This window comes from Metopolophium dirhodum, chromosome 7, assembly GCF_019925205.1.
Source record: "Metopolophium dirhodum isolate CAU chromosome 7, ASM1992520v1, whole genome shotgun sequence".
Taxonomy (NCBI): domain Eukaryota; kingdom Metazoa; phylum Arthropoda; class Insecta; order Hemiptera; family Aphididae; genus Metopolophium; species Metopolophium dirhodum.
Genome location: NC_083566.1, coordinates 12,114,950 through 12,131,634, shown reverse-complemented (window position 1 = coordinate 12,131,634; position 16,685 = coordinate 12,114,950). Strand labels below are relative to the sequence as shown.

Genomic DNA, 16,685 nt, shown 5'->3' with positions numbered 1-16,685 from the left:
ACATCGACATTTTCAAATAAGCATGCATCTGTTTTACAATTTACTAGAAAAATTGTGATCTCGTTTGAAAAATCAATAAGTTAGATCATCACAGACTACTCTTTAAATAATATAAAAATCCAAGTATTTGAAAATATTAACTCGACGAAGTATACTTAAAATTAAAAAATCGAAATTTTAAAATTTTAATAAACCAATTGAAAAATATATTTATGCATAGTATGTATATTCTACGTTAAAAGTGTCTTGCCAAGTTATATAGGTAATATATTACCAGTCAATTTAAAAACATTAGTAATAATATAAGTTCCCAAATTTAGGGTCAGGCAATTACAACTTACAAGTGTTTAAAATAAATTTTATATTTTTATTTTATGATACGAAATATATAACGTATTTTGGTATAATATTTACTATTTAGTGCTAAATATCTATTACCTATACATAGGTAATGATGATTTTGATGTGTGGTTTAATATAAATTTTATAAATTTTATTTGTTGTATTTCATGTTTTATACTTTGTATTAGTCAAAAAATACTGTATTTTGCTTTACCCATCCCTGCCCAAACTGCCGAAAAATCGGTTTAAACAAAATATTATGTACCTATTCAATATTCATTTGTTATATTATATGATATTATCATAATCTGCTTATCTGCACTCTGCAGGCCGCAAAAGCCTACTATGATGACGATAATTTCATAATACAGTATAGTTATTAGCTATAACCTATAGAAATATAGCCATATAGTTATAACCAAACTTGGAGGTTTGTGTATTGCATGTTTTAACTGAATGAGCGTAGCTACAGTATAGATAAGCTACAAATTTAAATCGCTTTCAACAGAAAAATTAAACGATTGTTGTACGTTTGATATTTTCTACGTCGATTATCAGGTATTTATTGTTGTTAGGCCTGGGTAAGTTCTGTATTCTCTTATTTTTACAATTATTTTTTTAAAACAAATTTCATATTGTGTAATAATAACAGTTTTTAATAATTGAAGTATACTGTATAAGTGTATAAGAGTAGGTATCTAAATACCTAATACATATTGTATCGAGATAAATTCCATGACACTATACTCCGAGTAGCTACATCCTACATATAACTATATTATATAGTCTATATAAGGAATAAATATAAGTTAGTATAACCCTATTTGTTATAAATTTAAAAATGTTATACAGGCTGGTAGGTTATTTTACTCCGCATACGGCGTTTTAAGAATTTTGATTTCACATTTTCAACAATCGTATTATAATATGACTTTGTGCTAAAGAAAAAACATCCTCTGCCTCATACAAGACTGAACGAAGATCACAAACTCTTTATTTCATTTTACATAACTGTGCTAAATCATGAACCACTATATAAACAGAGAGAGAAAATTAGTATGACGTAAAATTGTGTTCGTTTCCCCTACCATTAATAAACTCGTTGTATTATAATGAAATTATTGTTTACCTTGAGCTCCGAGTGTTCTTGAAATTTTCGGACCAGAGAGAGAACCGAAAAGAGAGTAGAAGTTTATTAATTAATTTTCGTCACCGTTTTCCAGGTCCAGTAGAAAGTATTTTGCATGCATAATTAATAATAATGTGTTTAACTATCGCTTTTTCGTATGTTCACGCACACCTATTATAAGTAATTCAAAATTAAACACAACAATTAATAATAATCATAGGTGTGCGCAGAATTTTGGTTCCGGGGGTGCACACTAAAAATTAGGGCCCACAATAATTTTGAAAACAATTATAGATTCAGACAAACGTTTTAAAGATATCAAAGGCACTAAAAGTATTTATTTTATTTTATTATTCATTCTAATAAATATTACATAACAATATTATATAGATATACAATCTTATAATGATAATCGACGTTTAAAAGGAACAACATTATTGAATTTGTCAATAATTTCATTTATTTTAATTTACACTTAATTAATAATTAGGGCCTTTGTCGTTTTTGGTGAAGGGTCCGGGGGTGCCCATGATAATAATTACAATTAATTCAAAACGCGCAACTTTTTTCTGCCTATTGTATACCTATACTATTTATGTCTGCAATCATTATAGTTATAGTATGAACAATTACTTAGACGCGATTCATATGTATTTTAGCCAAAGATTTTTAGGGAATTTGCTTGGCGAAAATATGTTAGCCTATATTACTTAATATCAGTAGGTATCCAGCTTCAAACCCTTAGTTTTGTAACTAATATTTTAATATTGTAATATAGAAAAAATCTACGATACATATCAGCCATGACAATTTGTTTTGGTAATTTTCGATAGGAAATTAAAATATTACATAAATTATTTTTTAATTAAATGGTACAAACGAATGTTAGAGTGAGTTTATATTATAAAATTCCATTCATTAGAGGCACTCACTTACAATTTTTACAAATTATTTCGTTTTTATGTTCGTGATAAAATATTTGTTTTTCTATTTCAATAATTTAACATTTTTATAGTATAAACTATAAAGTAATTGTATGAACATGGAAACTATTTTCGTCTTCATAATATACCAATAAGATTATACAGTATGATAATTAGTGTTAGTATAGGTACCGATATCAATCTTTCCATTCGAGATGATTCTTGGGACATTTAAAATTAATTTTTCCTGATTTTCTTTGATAGATTGGCGAAAAATTATGCATTTTACAACTATCAAACTTTTAGCCTTATTCTCAAACTAACAAACTAAAATTAAAGATAAATAAGTTTTATCCGTAAAAACTAGAAAACTATACTCACCTTTAGTACCAAGCCATTAAAAATATATACTCCAAAGTGGAAATTAGAATTTTTTACCCTCCTTCTGTGACTCAGTTACAAAACTTTTTTAAATCAGAAATTAAAATAATATTCTATACCAGTAACCCTTTTAGTGTATACTTTTATTGAGCTTCCTTAAAACTTTATGTTATTCAGTGATAATTTTACTCCAATAAATTAAATAATGTATAGGTATTATGCAGATATCCAGATAAAAGTTACCTATGCTATAAGTATCATACTATCGTCCATAATTATTACCTATATCATAATGATTAAAAACTATTTCTTACTATAATACAATATTATTACAATCATTAAAATTAAATTATTATTTTCAAAATAAAAATAAACTATAGCGTATTTTTAATTATTTGATACATATACAATCATTTACAATTGTACACAAATTTATATAAATAAAATATAATTTTTACGTTAGAGTGATATATGCATGTGTATTGTGTATATTTATTAATTATTTTATGTTTTGTTTTCACTAATTAATTATGTTTTTTTAAACGAAATTAGTTTATTAGTACATAATTAAAAAAAATTGTGTTAGGTAAGGATGTTTATTGTTTATATATTGGCTGGGTTCCTAGTTATTATATTTTATATATCATATTATTTTGATAGAATTATCTTATTAATGTAAATGTTTAAAATAGTATAAAATAACTTAATGATTCTGATTTGGGAACTTTTTTTGCACTACATGAAACTAAGTACCTACCCTCATCGTTTTTTTGTCTTAAATGTAGTAATGTTTTATGCATTGTTTTATTTTTTAGCATGCAAAATGTATTTAAAATATATTGTGGTATATTAGAAAAAATAATTCTAGTTTAATCATTAAAATGTCATCATTTGAATTTCGTAGTGAAATAATTTTGTTAACTTATTGTTTTGTTTAATTTTTAGGGACTTACATTCTTTTTGTCCTATACAATCTTGGCGTCGATGCTGGGCATGCTTCAATTCGGTTACAATACTGGAGTGATAAATGCACCCGAAGGGGTAAATAAATATTTATATTTATTTATTCAATAATGGATACTTCTAATTTACCTGTTTACACTTTTAGAACATAGAGAAGTTCATCAAAGATGTGTTTGAAGATCGATATAAAGAAAATATGGACCACGGGCAGGCTGAGTTACTCTACTCTTTTGCAGTGTCCATTTTCGCCATCGGTGGCATGTTAGGTGGCTTCAGCGGCGGCATCATCGCCAATCGTTTCGGCAGGTCAGTCTATACATTATACTTGATTAAATTATGATCTATTCCATAACTATTACGTGCAATACCCATCTACAACTCATCGTAATTTAAATATGAGTTGATTTTTATTTACATTTTAATAACCAATAATTGTTTTTATGGGTGGACGGAGTGGCCGAGCGGACTAAGGCGTCGGCTGCGACGCAGTCGACCCGAGTTCGATACCTCGGCCGCGGGCGGCATTTTCCTTCGGGCAAGTCACGGTGTCCGGAGAACAAGTGCCGCCATCCCCCCACCCGGGGCATGGCAGAAACCTACGGGTGCCCCATTAGAAATTCTGCCATAACACAACACACACGTGTACCAACCTACCCAATTTAAAAAACCTACAGTGCCCTCCCTCACACCCAATGGCCTGTTGCCGCGGGTTACCCAATAAAAAAAAAAAAAAATTGTTTTTATATAAATTACATTTTAATATTTTTTCATCAAATGTATAATACTTATAATAATATAAAAAACAGGGTTGTAAAATCGGCCCGGGAAATATATTTACGAACCACCCCTACGCCTTACTGTAGCATCTGACAGCTTATTAGGCACCTATATAGCATACAGTGGCTGCTGACGTCTTATTACGAGGACCTCGAGTGCTATTTAATATTTATAGCTAATAGAGCTAAATCATATATTGTATTGTTGTCGACTGGATTAGTCACATACTTCGAGTTTTCACGATTTATCTTACTAATTTTATCGTGGCCTACCGGGAGATTTGCTGGTGTCCAGGTTCAACCCTGATATAGTCACACATAACATAAAGATTTCTTGATTTATGAACTTATTATTATGGTTAATGTATGATACTAAATACAAACACATTTTTATTTTACAATGTTTTTTTTTTTCCCACCTGTGCATTAAATTGTAATACGCTTACTGCTCAGAATATAAACCTGCACGCAATACCTACGCATACTATGTTAAAATTGCGTAATATTGGTGTAAATTATAGTTTACGTTTCTATATAACATATTATATTTTAATGCAAAACATATTATTTTCGACAGATGTACATAAAATATAATCGAGTTCAAATTTTGTGAAAAAAGTTCAACTTTAAGTTTGTTTAAGTACATGATTATTTAGAAAAAAATAACTTTACATGAATCAAGAAAGCCACTGTGATAGTATAACAGGTGTTTTGAACTTCAACAACTTATAAACGAATTATAATTATTTTTTGGATAGGAACGTTTTAAAAATTAAAAATTAAATTATTAACAAGATATAACATTTAATAGTATTATAAAAATCCCACTAAAACCATTTATCGTTTAGCTGTCAATAAGTACTAAAAATCTCAAGATATTGTATAAGCCTTAGATCATATATAAGTATAAACTTGTATAAACAGGTATAAACTATAAGTCTCTTGAATATAAGTGGTTTTTGAAATAATATTTAGTGTTTTTGTATTTTATTAAATGTGAGTTCCGTCATTATTTCGTTAGTTTTTTATTTCTCTATATAAATTAATTTTTTACTGAAAATTGTATATAGTATGGAATAAAATGATGATAGTTTTTAATGTTCCATAGAACTAATTATGATCTTAATTTGATAAATAATATTATATAATATTCTAATACCCTGTTTTTGACACATATGCGTACCTATTACGTTCATGGTATTCAAAATGGAAACAATAAACAAGGTTCAATTATATACTTACTATGCTGTCAAGTCTTATCCAAGGACAACAGATTATTAAATGACCTCAAATTCAATATAACAATGGAAAATTATTTATGACTAGCCGTTCCTAATATTATTAAAAACAATTTTACTTATTTACAAATAGTTCTAAATTCTAATTCTAAAATATACCATTCAATATTGTTTTTCAATGTATATTTTTATAACATATTATAGTTGGAACAATAATATAAAACTTGATTATATTTATTTATTATGGGAGCATTGTTGGTAATAATTTCATTATTTCAAAAATGATTAATTTTTTTTTTTGTTTATCGTGAATATTATATATAGGTACCTACATTTAGATAAATCTAAGATTTATAGATAGTGTATATTTTATTTAAATATTTATTCCACTAAACACAAACTTATAAAAAACAATAGTCAAATAATATTTGTTTTCCTTTAAAGATTTAAGTTTTTCATTTTATTTTTACCGTGTGTACCTATTATTATTATTATTATTATTATTATTATTATTATTATTATTATTATTATTATTATACCGATTATAGAAAAGGAGGTTTACTGCTGAATAGTTTTGTTGGCATTGGTGGCGCTTGCTTAATGGGTCTCACCAAGTACTTCAATTCCTATGAAGTTCTATTTATTGGTCGATTCATTATAGGAGTCAACTGTGGTATGAAAAACATAATTAAATATTTATTATATATGGTATATTATTATAATGAAACACAATCATCTGTTTTAATTATTATTATACCTTCCCACATTCAGGTTTAAATACATCACTAGTGCCAATGTATATATCAGAAATAGCGCCGCTCAACCTACGAGGTGGCCTCGGAACTGTCAATCAGTTAGCCGTAACCACTGGACTGCTCATATCCCAGATATTGGGAATAGAACAAATTTTGGGTACAGACGAAGGCTGGCCTTTATTATTAGGTGGGATTTCCATTATATGTATATTACAGTATACGCTTATCCCAGTTACAATTTTAACATTTTATTTCACTTTTAGGATTAGCTATATGCCCTGCCATATTACAATTAATTTTACTACCTGTATGTCCTGAATCACCAAGGTATCTGTTGATAACCAAACAATGGGAAGAAGAAGCAAGAAAAGGTAAGTAGCTAGTTGTATAAAAGTTCAAAACTACTAAAAAGTTTATTACTAAGAGCTGTCATTGGACAACTTGAAAAATATTATCTATATATATATTATATTTTCCGTCTCATCCAATTTAAATTTTAAATTCCTAAATTTTTATTTAATAGTTGATTTTAGGGCATTTATAATAGAAAATGATTTTATATAACTATAATAAACTATACTTATACCATCGGATGTGGGTGATATCCAGGGTAGTGACGTAGTTGTGGTGACGTGTGGAGGGGGGATAAATGATAATTGAGATAGACCCCACCCCCAAAAACCTTTTAGATTCTTAGTGGAGCGATAAATACATTATTTTAATAATGTTTTTAAATTTTATTTTTCGTCTGTATACAGATTTTATTACTTTATACGATTTTAAACTTTAAGGATGGCTTCTGATAGAAGATTTTTTCTAAACTTTGTACATTATAAAATAATCGGGAAACCAAAATCAATTAAGGAAAACCAGGAATTTTTACGTAAAACTGATTGTTTATTTTATTGAATAATGTTCAATATAAATTATTTTACTGTGGTGTATAAAAAAAAAAATAGAGGTTTATGGTATTTATTGTATTGCCCCCCCCCCCCCACCCCAGAACAAAATCATAACTATGCCACTGATTCAGGGGGACTCTTTTTAGTGAGTTGATTTTATTCTTTCACTTAATACATATTAGAGGCAGGAAATAACCAGGAATTTTATTTAATGAATATAATTCATAATTTGTATGTTAAAAATTCATCTGTTTATACAATACGTATAATTAATACATTATACAATAACCATCATATAGGTAGGTATATTTATTTTTAATGTCCCGCCCGACGTTGTCCAGGCAAAAATTTGTATTTTTAATAAACATATTTGTACACAATTTATATACCATATTTCTTCTTCTAATAATATTAATATGATATGTAACAAATTACAACCATTTAGATAAACAAAAAACGGTTGTTGTAAAGTATCTTATAAATATTCCATTTTAAATTACAACAAAACAACAAAATCTAACTTGTCGAAAACAGCTATTGAGTACGTAAATATTCCCGGTTATTTGGAAAAATACTTGAGACTTTCTACCTTGACTCTCGGAGTACCAACAAGATCCAAATATGATCACTTTTATCATTAAGAATCTCTAGAAAGTCAAAATCGTATAATTTTTTGTTGGAAATGCGTCTATCAATAACAAATCTGTAAATTAGAAAGTGATGTGATAAAAATGCAGACTTCCATCCTTCAAATGACCCCTTTGTGGCCTGTACTCATCATATTAATGTTTGTAATTTGCATAACAATTATATTAATAGGAATGTTCATAGGGGGTCAGCAATTAATGCAGTAATATAAAGTTTAATCCAGAAGATATCGTCACTTTGAGGAAAAAACCAAGAAAGATGGACTTTATATTATGGTTTATGATATAATATTATTATTATAAATTTTTTTTTTTATTTATTAATAAAACTATACAATCTATGCTCTAGGGTATAATAATATAATATGTAATATAAGTTATTTACATGAAAAGGGTGAGGGAAGAAGCCACCCAGAGATAGCACTAACTTTTGATTTACTTATGTATTTATTTATTAACTTTTATGCATAAAGAAGATCTCTACATCCGTTTCTTTTCAGTCGTCGCGAGGATTATTAGGAATTGTACGAGTGGCTAAACTTTATATGAGGGGATGGGAAAGGAGTTTATTATAAAATATTTATAGAATGTTAATTGTTTGCAATGCTAATAAATCTAATCTCAAACACAGACTTAAAAACTAAAACAGTTCATGCATAAGCAATATAAATATAAAAAATAATTTTACTATTGTTTACTTATTAGTTGCTAGTCAAATCCACTTATTTTAATAATATTAAGCTTAAACTTTACTTTTAGCTACTATTTTAGTATATAATAGTGGATGAACGTATAATATTATAATGTATACAATTATAGGTGATCAATGGTATAAATATAAGGTGGGGAGGTCATAGCCTTTCATATTAATGTGATAATAAAACTTGTATCCCAATTCCCAGCCCCAGTAACATTATACCTACCCTAAATGGCTAAATTTAGTATAAAATAACAAGTTCGTGTACCTAGGAAAAGTTATATAATGACCTATTATTTATTACTATATTTATTTAATAAACTTGTTGAACTAGCAAAATTCTCCAATACCTAATTTATTTATGATATATTATGTTGTTGTTGGGCATTACAGATCGAAAATTAAACTGAATTGTATACCTTAACTTTTTCTAAATCAAATTATAATCGTATAACCAAACAATCAATATTTTTGTAAATTATATTATTGCCTTTCAAAAATTGATCCTATCGTTATTACGAAAATCATTTACAATTTCCGTTCTTTCTTATAGCTCTGAGGAGATTACGTGCAACCAATCAGATTGAAGAAGACATTGAAGAAATGCGTGCTGAAGAACGTGCTCAACAGTCTGAAGCTACGATATCCATGATGGAATTAGTATGCTCACCCACTCTAAGACAACCACTTATCATTAGTGTAGTCATGCAGTTGTCGCAACAGTTGTCCGGCATAAATGCAGTGAGTATTATGTTATACGACATTTAGAATATAACTGTCACCTAAAGGGACATCAGATACATCTTAATTTACTATATTATTTTGTTCAGGTGTTTTACTATTCAACTAGCCTGTTCATAACTGCTGGTTTGGCCGAGAATGTAGCTAAATTTGTAACAATAGGGATTGGTGTAATTATGGTGAATATGACGCTGGTGACCATGCCATTGATGGATAAAACTGGTCGAAGGACATTACATCTTTACGGTCTGGGTGGAATGTTTATATTTTCAATATTCATTACGATATCATTGTTAATCACGGTAAGTTGTTAAGACCATATTAAATAATTTCAAATTTGACGAGGAATGTTTTCTGTGGGATTTGGAATAAAGCAAGCTGATAAAATATAAACATATACGGGTCAATTTACTCACCCCCAATTTTTCTTTTAATAGTACATTTGTTCAAATTCTGATTTTTAGAATTTTTAAGTATACCTACAGACCTTTTCAAACGCCTGACACTTTTGGTGGATAATTTTCTTAAAAATTGTTATGTATCTAAATCAAAATTGTAACGAGTAGTTTCTGAGTAATTTAAATGTTCATTTGTCCCTTAAAAATGGTTTTACTAAAATATAATCTATATGCGTTCTCTGGTGTGGTGTGGTGTTGGCTCCAGTGTTCAGTCACAAACGTGTTCTGAGTGCCAACACCGGCCGGTGTCACTATAGTTCCCGGGTGGGTGACCACCCAGGTTTTAGAGACAAATCCTTGCCCCACATACACGTGTTCCAAACCAACGGTACTCCCATACAAAAGTTAATGGCCATAGTTGCCGGGCTTAAGAGGATGTCAGCGCAGTATTGGTTTTCTCTCTCTAGCCCACGCGCATCATAGACAAATTGCATTTGCGCAGAATCATTTTTCCTATGTTTTTAAATAATCTTAGAGTCAAATCACCCATTACAAAAAAGATAGGGAATAATGTTTTTGAGGAAATGACATTTCGATTTCTCTAAATATTGTTTCTAAATAATTTAAACATCATTTAAATTTACAAAATTTTTTTATTTATTTTGGAAGTTGAATACAAAGTCAAATAACAGTAAAATATAAAATCGATATGTCATTCCCTCTAAAATATTATTCTCTATCTTTTTATTTGGTTGATTTTACTCTAAGATTACTTGAAAACATAGAAAAAACGATTCTTGCGCAAATACGTTTTGTCTATGTTCCGCGTGAGTCAGAGAGAGAAAATAAATAGTGCGCTGACATCCTCTTAATATCTATAATAATAAAAAAAAAACCATATGTAATATTAGATGTAGTATTTATTATACTTGGATAATTTTTACAAATTATTTATAGTGATAAACCAATAGTAATACGTTATAACTAACATTTTCAAATCATCCAAGCCCCCCCCCCAATCTACTTAACTAATTACCTACCGTAGACATATGGAATATATGGCCCTTACTACACAAAGTTGTATAACACAAATCTACTCGTTACAATTTTAATTTAGATACATCAATAACTCTCAATAAAAATATCTGCTGAATAATTTAAAGTGAAAGGGGGGGGGGTTCTTATTTGAAAAATAAAAGTTTGTACTGTCACAGGATGATCCTCAAGTGGTACAAAAATCTCAAGTATTCGAAAATATGATCTTCAATAAGTGTATTTACAAATTCTAAAAATCAGTATTTTAACGTATGAGTAAATTAATCATAAAAATAGGGTGAGCATACTTTAAAAATTACCCTGTATAGTGTATATGTATATTGTATATAATACGAAACAATAATTGAGAATATTAGAGATTATAATTGTAAGAGAAATTCAATCCACTTTGCAACGCAAAAACTAATTAATCAACATTTACTTTTAAAGCGTTAAGTGTTAGATACACTTTATAAATGTTTAGACTATTAGTTTTTATAATTATTATTATAAAACATTTTCAGACTCTTCGAGTTCTATTAAAACATTGTTTAAATCAAAATGTAATTCAATTCAGACCAATTATGAACATAATTATTAAAAAAATAAATGTATATACAAATCAATGTTCTTACAATTGGCTAATGGTCGCGTGCATCTAAAAAATATAATTATTATTTATTCACATATTTGTGTTCAAAACTAGTGGCGTATATAGGAATGAATTTCGTGGTGAGGGGTTGAACCCTTAAACCCCCCTATATACATACACCACTGTTCAAAACAGTATTGAAGTTAACTAACTATAAAATACCATATTATATTATTATCGTATACAATTTAATGAATTTTCAAACACTTTAACATGAATAACTAATTAAATACATCATGGTATATTGGTATATACATAGAGGCTAGAACTACTGTACGTTTATCTAAGAATATAAGTACAGTAATCAATACGATAGCATACTGAATAGTCAACAATTAATTTTATTTAGATTAAGGCATGCATAATTATTTATTTTGTTGCTGCTTATTATGTGACTTGTTTTATTTTACTTTTAGATTCTGAGCAGAGCGATTAACGGATTGATTTTACAATTATGTGTGGTTTTTTTGTATTATTTTTTGTATACCTTTTGTCGTTCAAAATATTTTCATTTGAAAATTTAATGCAAGGTTCCTCATACGTTGTTATTAGTGAAAATTAAAAAAAAGTTGAGCGTAAATCCTCAATATTTTTTTATGAGCGTCTGAAGTTAGAATTTCGTCAAAATTCATCAAAATCATGAAAATTAGCAAATTATTTTGAGTTAGAAATTCCTAGTAAATTTGTTATATATATCTAAAATTTGAAAATTTAATACAAGTTTCCCTGAATTTTTCTTACGTTTACCAAAAAAAAGAATTTACTTGAAAGTCAAATACATTTTTTTGAGCATTTGAAGTTAGCACTGGATACACCCGTAAAACAAAAAATCATCACGGAACTATTTTCGTATAATACTAACACTAACTAATGTAACTTTTCATGGTATGTTTGAAATATACATATAATATAGTTTATAACTTATATGCTACCTTAAGGCTGGTGGTATTTTCGGTATACCGGTAATTACTGGTATGAAAAAAATGCCGATGTCCGGTATTTCCGGTATTTTAGAATACAGGTATACCGTGAATCGGTAATTACCGTTGTTACCGAAAATACCATGCCACGGTAATTACCGAATATACTGTATAGGTATCTACTTTTATTATTTATTATTTTTATATTATCGTAATGACATAATATAATAGCCCCATCCTAGGTTTGAAACTTAGAAACATGTTTGCCAGTAACAAATTTGCCGAGGTATGGTATTTTCGATAGTTACCGATAGGTATAATATTTTAGGTAATTACTAATTACCGAGATTCGGTATAACCAGTAAAACCGTAGATACCGGTAATAAACAAATACCGATACCGCTATCAAAATTTTAAATACCGCCAGCCCTATGCTATCTGGTTATGGTTATAGGTTGAAAAATATTCTAATTTATAATGAGTAGGTACAAATTATCTTGAAATAGATCAACCATAATGAAAGATATAGCAAAATCCATGGATATTAGTGGAAAATGATTTTAAAATGTATTGATTTTAACCTACATAATATACTCGTATGTTCTAAAAATTAGGTAGTGCCTACTACCTACATTAAAACTGTACATTTTAAAAAATACGTAAACAAAAATGGGGGCAATATAAATTATTTCATGCACCTTAGAATGTATAAAAAATGTTTGAATAAAAAGTGTTAGTTTTTAAAATATGCACTCTATATATTATTATTTTGCCTTTATAGGTAGTTAACTATCAATTCTATATAACAAATTATTTCTGTTGAATAAGGTACCTATTAACTACATGTATTCTTTGTAAGTACCTATTTCACAACTAATTGTACTTTTATAGTTACAGTTGTGTGGGTCTAAAACTATTTTTTTTAATAAATTTAACTTATTTAATTATTTTACTTTATCTGATCAACTAGGTAACATAGTTATTTATTAATTTTAAATATTATTTCTAAGTTTGCAGTTATTTTATGTTTGCAATTAAGCTTTTTATTATTTTTGTTTTTTCTACAATTACATCGTTCCAGCCAAGGTTCTTGAAGTCACAATTTTTTTTTAACGTAATATTAATTTTTATTATTTAAAAGTATTTATCAATTTTCATTTATTATGACTGAGAATATTGGCTTGGGGCGTTGAACCAGCTACTAGCGTCCCTTAGGAGTTTTTCGGTTTTGTGCAGGAAATGATCGACTGGATGTCGTACTTAGCTGTCGTATCCATACTTGGATTTGTGGTATTCTTTGCCGTTGGTCCTGGCTCCATACCTTGGATGATTACTGCGGAGCTCTTCAGTCAGGGTCCTCGGCCTGCGGCTATGTCCATCGCCGTGCTCATAAATTGGGTGGCCAACTTCGCCGTCGGCATTGGCTTCCAACCTCTAAAGGTCAGCTAATTTATAAAATTTTAAGCTAACAACGTTTCAAAATGTTTTAACTGTATTAATAATTTATAATTGTTTTTATTTGTTTTAGACTGCATTGGATAATTATACATTCCTACCGTTCAGCGTATTGCTGGCAATATTCTGGATATTTACTTATAAAAAAGTGCCAGAGACCAAAAACAAAACGTTCGAAGAAATATTAGCTCTATTTCGGCAAAACGGCAGGTGAGGAATTCTTTAAAAATTATAATTATTTATAGGCATTTCACTAAATTTGGTATTATAATAACATTCTTGTCAAAAAATTCTTAACACACATTTTTTTCCGATGCTAACACAGAGGAAGCGTCTTGGAATCAAGTCGCTTATACGGGTAAGTGCATGAGCCGAAAGATCTTTAAGTCCACGTTAAAATATTTATGTATTTATTTAATTAATTTTAAATTTAATTTCGTTTTATTTTTTGCTCGTGTTTATACGCCCTATAGTATTTACATAAAAGTCATGACGTTTCTTCACTAATAAAATATTTAGTGATACTTATATTAACTTATAAAAATGCACTTTTACTCTATTATATATATTCTTCTAATAAAATATGATAAAAAAGGTATTGAAGCTTTGCATACACTAACGTGACTATTCTTTAGTTCATTAATGCATGTGTTATTATTTTTCATTATTATTAGACATGTTTATTTTGAGTTGTTCGTTATTATTTTTATTTTATTTTTTAAATATATTTTCAGTTTGGTAGAGATCGAGGCTAGTAAAACCACGTCTACGATCACATTAGTGAGACCAGAGGACACACCGTTAGACACGGATAAAAACGCTTCTTATACTCCCAACATACAATAACATATTAAATATTATGTTTAATAATAATTATTATTTTTATTATTATTTAGTATTATTTATTTATTTAAGACGCTAGACTTCATCAAAAGTTATTTTATGTATTTTTTTTCTTTTGTACATCATTATATTATTTTTAATTTTATTCAACATTGATTTATTTTATATTGATATACCTACCACTAATATTTTATACCAAATAGCAGAATTACTACGTACTTAATTGGAAACAAAAACAAATATCGAGTATTAAACATTGTTCACAGGAGTATGTTAAACTATTCAAACGCGTTAGACGAGCATTTACCGCCCTCCGAAAGGGCATCATTAATGGTGGCTGAGGAGAAACCTTTGCCAGACTCATGTAAGCTCAATCGGTTCTTTTTTTTTTATATATTTATCTACATACACTTTTCTTACATTTTAATTTTTGGTGAGAATTTATATAAAACCATATTAGTAGTGCTATTATAAGTGATAACGCGTATTTAATGTATACACCTACAAAATAACTTTTTTCGTTAGCTTAGTCATAACCCAAAATCCTGCGAGACCTAGAATATTTGCTTAATATATATATAAATATCTCGTTGATTTCTTGTCTATGCTTTTTATATATCTTTTTTGGGTAATGTTGCATGTTTCTTATTATTTATGTAAGTACATACAAGGTATCAATATTTCATAATTACATACAAGTAATATTCTAACTAAATGTCATCATTATTTTAATGACAATTAAAAAATACTAATTGTTTGTTAAGAAATGTAATTTATTAAGGAATATACCCGTTATAACCTTAAAGGTATTATATACCAACCTACATTAGTAATTGTTTTGCAACTTTTATAAATGAACAATCTTTCGTTATAGGTACTACTGTACTAGGTAATAAGTTGGTACCTATACTTATAATTTATATTAATATTACCAACTCATGATCCTTAAAGTATTTAATGTATAAGTAGGTAGGTACTTAAACTTTATTGAAATCTTCGTTTATTTTTTAACTAAAAGTTTTCCCTTATGCTCATTGATTCTAAAATTTATATTTATCATATGAACATTATGAAATATAAGCAGACGTCCGTCGTCCACTATTCTACTTATGCTACTCATATGGTGCTGCTAAACAACTCAATTTTTCCAAATTAACTGTGAAAGCGTATTTTTATAAAAATACTTTTATAAACTAAAATTAGATAGTGAAGTATAGGAAAATGTGATGGAAATGTAGGCAAATTGGTAAGTATTATACATTTTTTCTTCTTCAAAAGTAATTGACGGAATATTTACCAACTATACATACATACATTTTAGCATCTAAAAATAAAACCCTCTCCTAAAGCCAATTTGGATATACAGCCTACAGTTATGGGGCAATGCAAAAGTCTCTAGTCTAAATAAAAAACAAAAAATTCAAAATATTGCACTGAGGAAAATTTCCGATTCCTCACCATACGTATCTAATCACACCCTACATAAAGACCTACCCAAAAAAACCATATGAAATACAGAGACATGATGAGGCCAAAAGTTACTACAAACGGTTCCACCTACGCATTAATACTCACCCAAGTTCACTTATTAAAAGCGTAGCTAAATTACCTACCCATCCCTGGAAACAACCCTAAGGTAATCTCCTAGTTGCCTTAAGCACAAATGGCGCAGAGACCTACTAGATAACAATCCTTAATCCAAAAAAAAAACGTATAAATAAAAAACGAAAGTGTGATCAATGAGTGTCTTCTTCGATCACATTGTTCAATATTTATTTTATTTTTTTATATAGGTAGCTCATACTCTCATTGAGCCTGCTGGTACAGATTGTGTATTAATAATAAAAAAAATTAAATTAATAAAATAAAACCAAAAGTTAATATAGGT

At 28.3% G+C, this 16,685-nt stretch overlaps 1 protein-coding gene across 12 annotated transcripts in view; it reads left to right on the top strand.

Moving 5' to 3' along the window:
* LOC132948053 (glucose transporter type 1) overlaps positions 1–16,685 on the top strand; it is an 86,729-nt gene that overhangs the window by 67,351 nt on the left and 2,693 nt on the right. For 6 of the 12 annotated variants that reach the window (XM_061018322.1, XM_061018318.1, XM_061018328.1 and 3 more), the window contains 11 exons: positions 3,721–3,816; positions 3,884–4,044; positions 6,301–6,425; positions 6,524–6,694; positions 6,771–6,878; positions 9,307–9,494; positions 9,584–9,796; positions 13,715–13,939; positions 14,028–14,164; positions 14,280–14,312; positions 15,064–15,161. In XM_061018322.1, the coding sequence (XP_060874305.1) occupies positions 3,721–3,816; positions 3,884–4,044; positions 6,301–6,425; positions 6,524–6,694; positions 6,771–6,878; positions 9,307–9,494; positions 9,584–9,796; positions 13,715–13,939; positions 14,028–14,164; positions 14,280–14,312; positions 15,064–15,161 (1,555 nt within the window). Of the gene's footprint in view, positions 1–3,720; positions 3,817–3,883; positions 4,045–6,300; positions 6,426–6,523; positions 6,695–6,770; positions 6,879–9,306; positions 9,495–9,583; positions 9,797–13,714; positions 13,940–14,027; positions 14,165–14,279; positions 14,313–14,688; positions 14,948–15,063; positions 15,162–16,685 lie in introns of those variants that run through there. The other 6 variants (XM_061018320.1, XM_061018326.1, XM_061018323.1 and 3 more) reach the window with 6 other exon arrangements.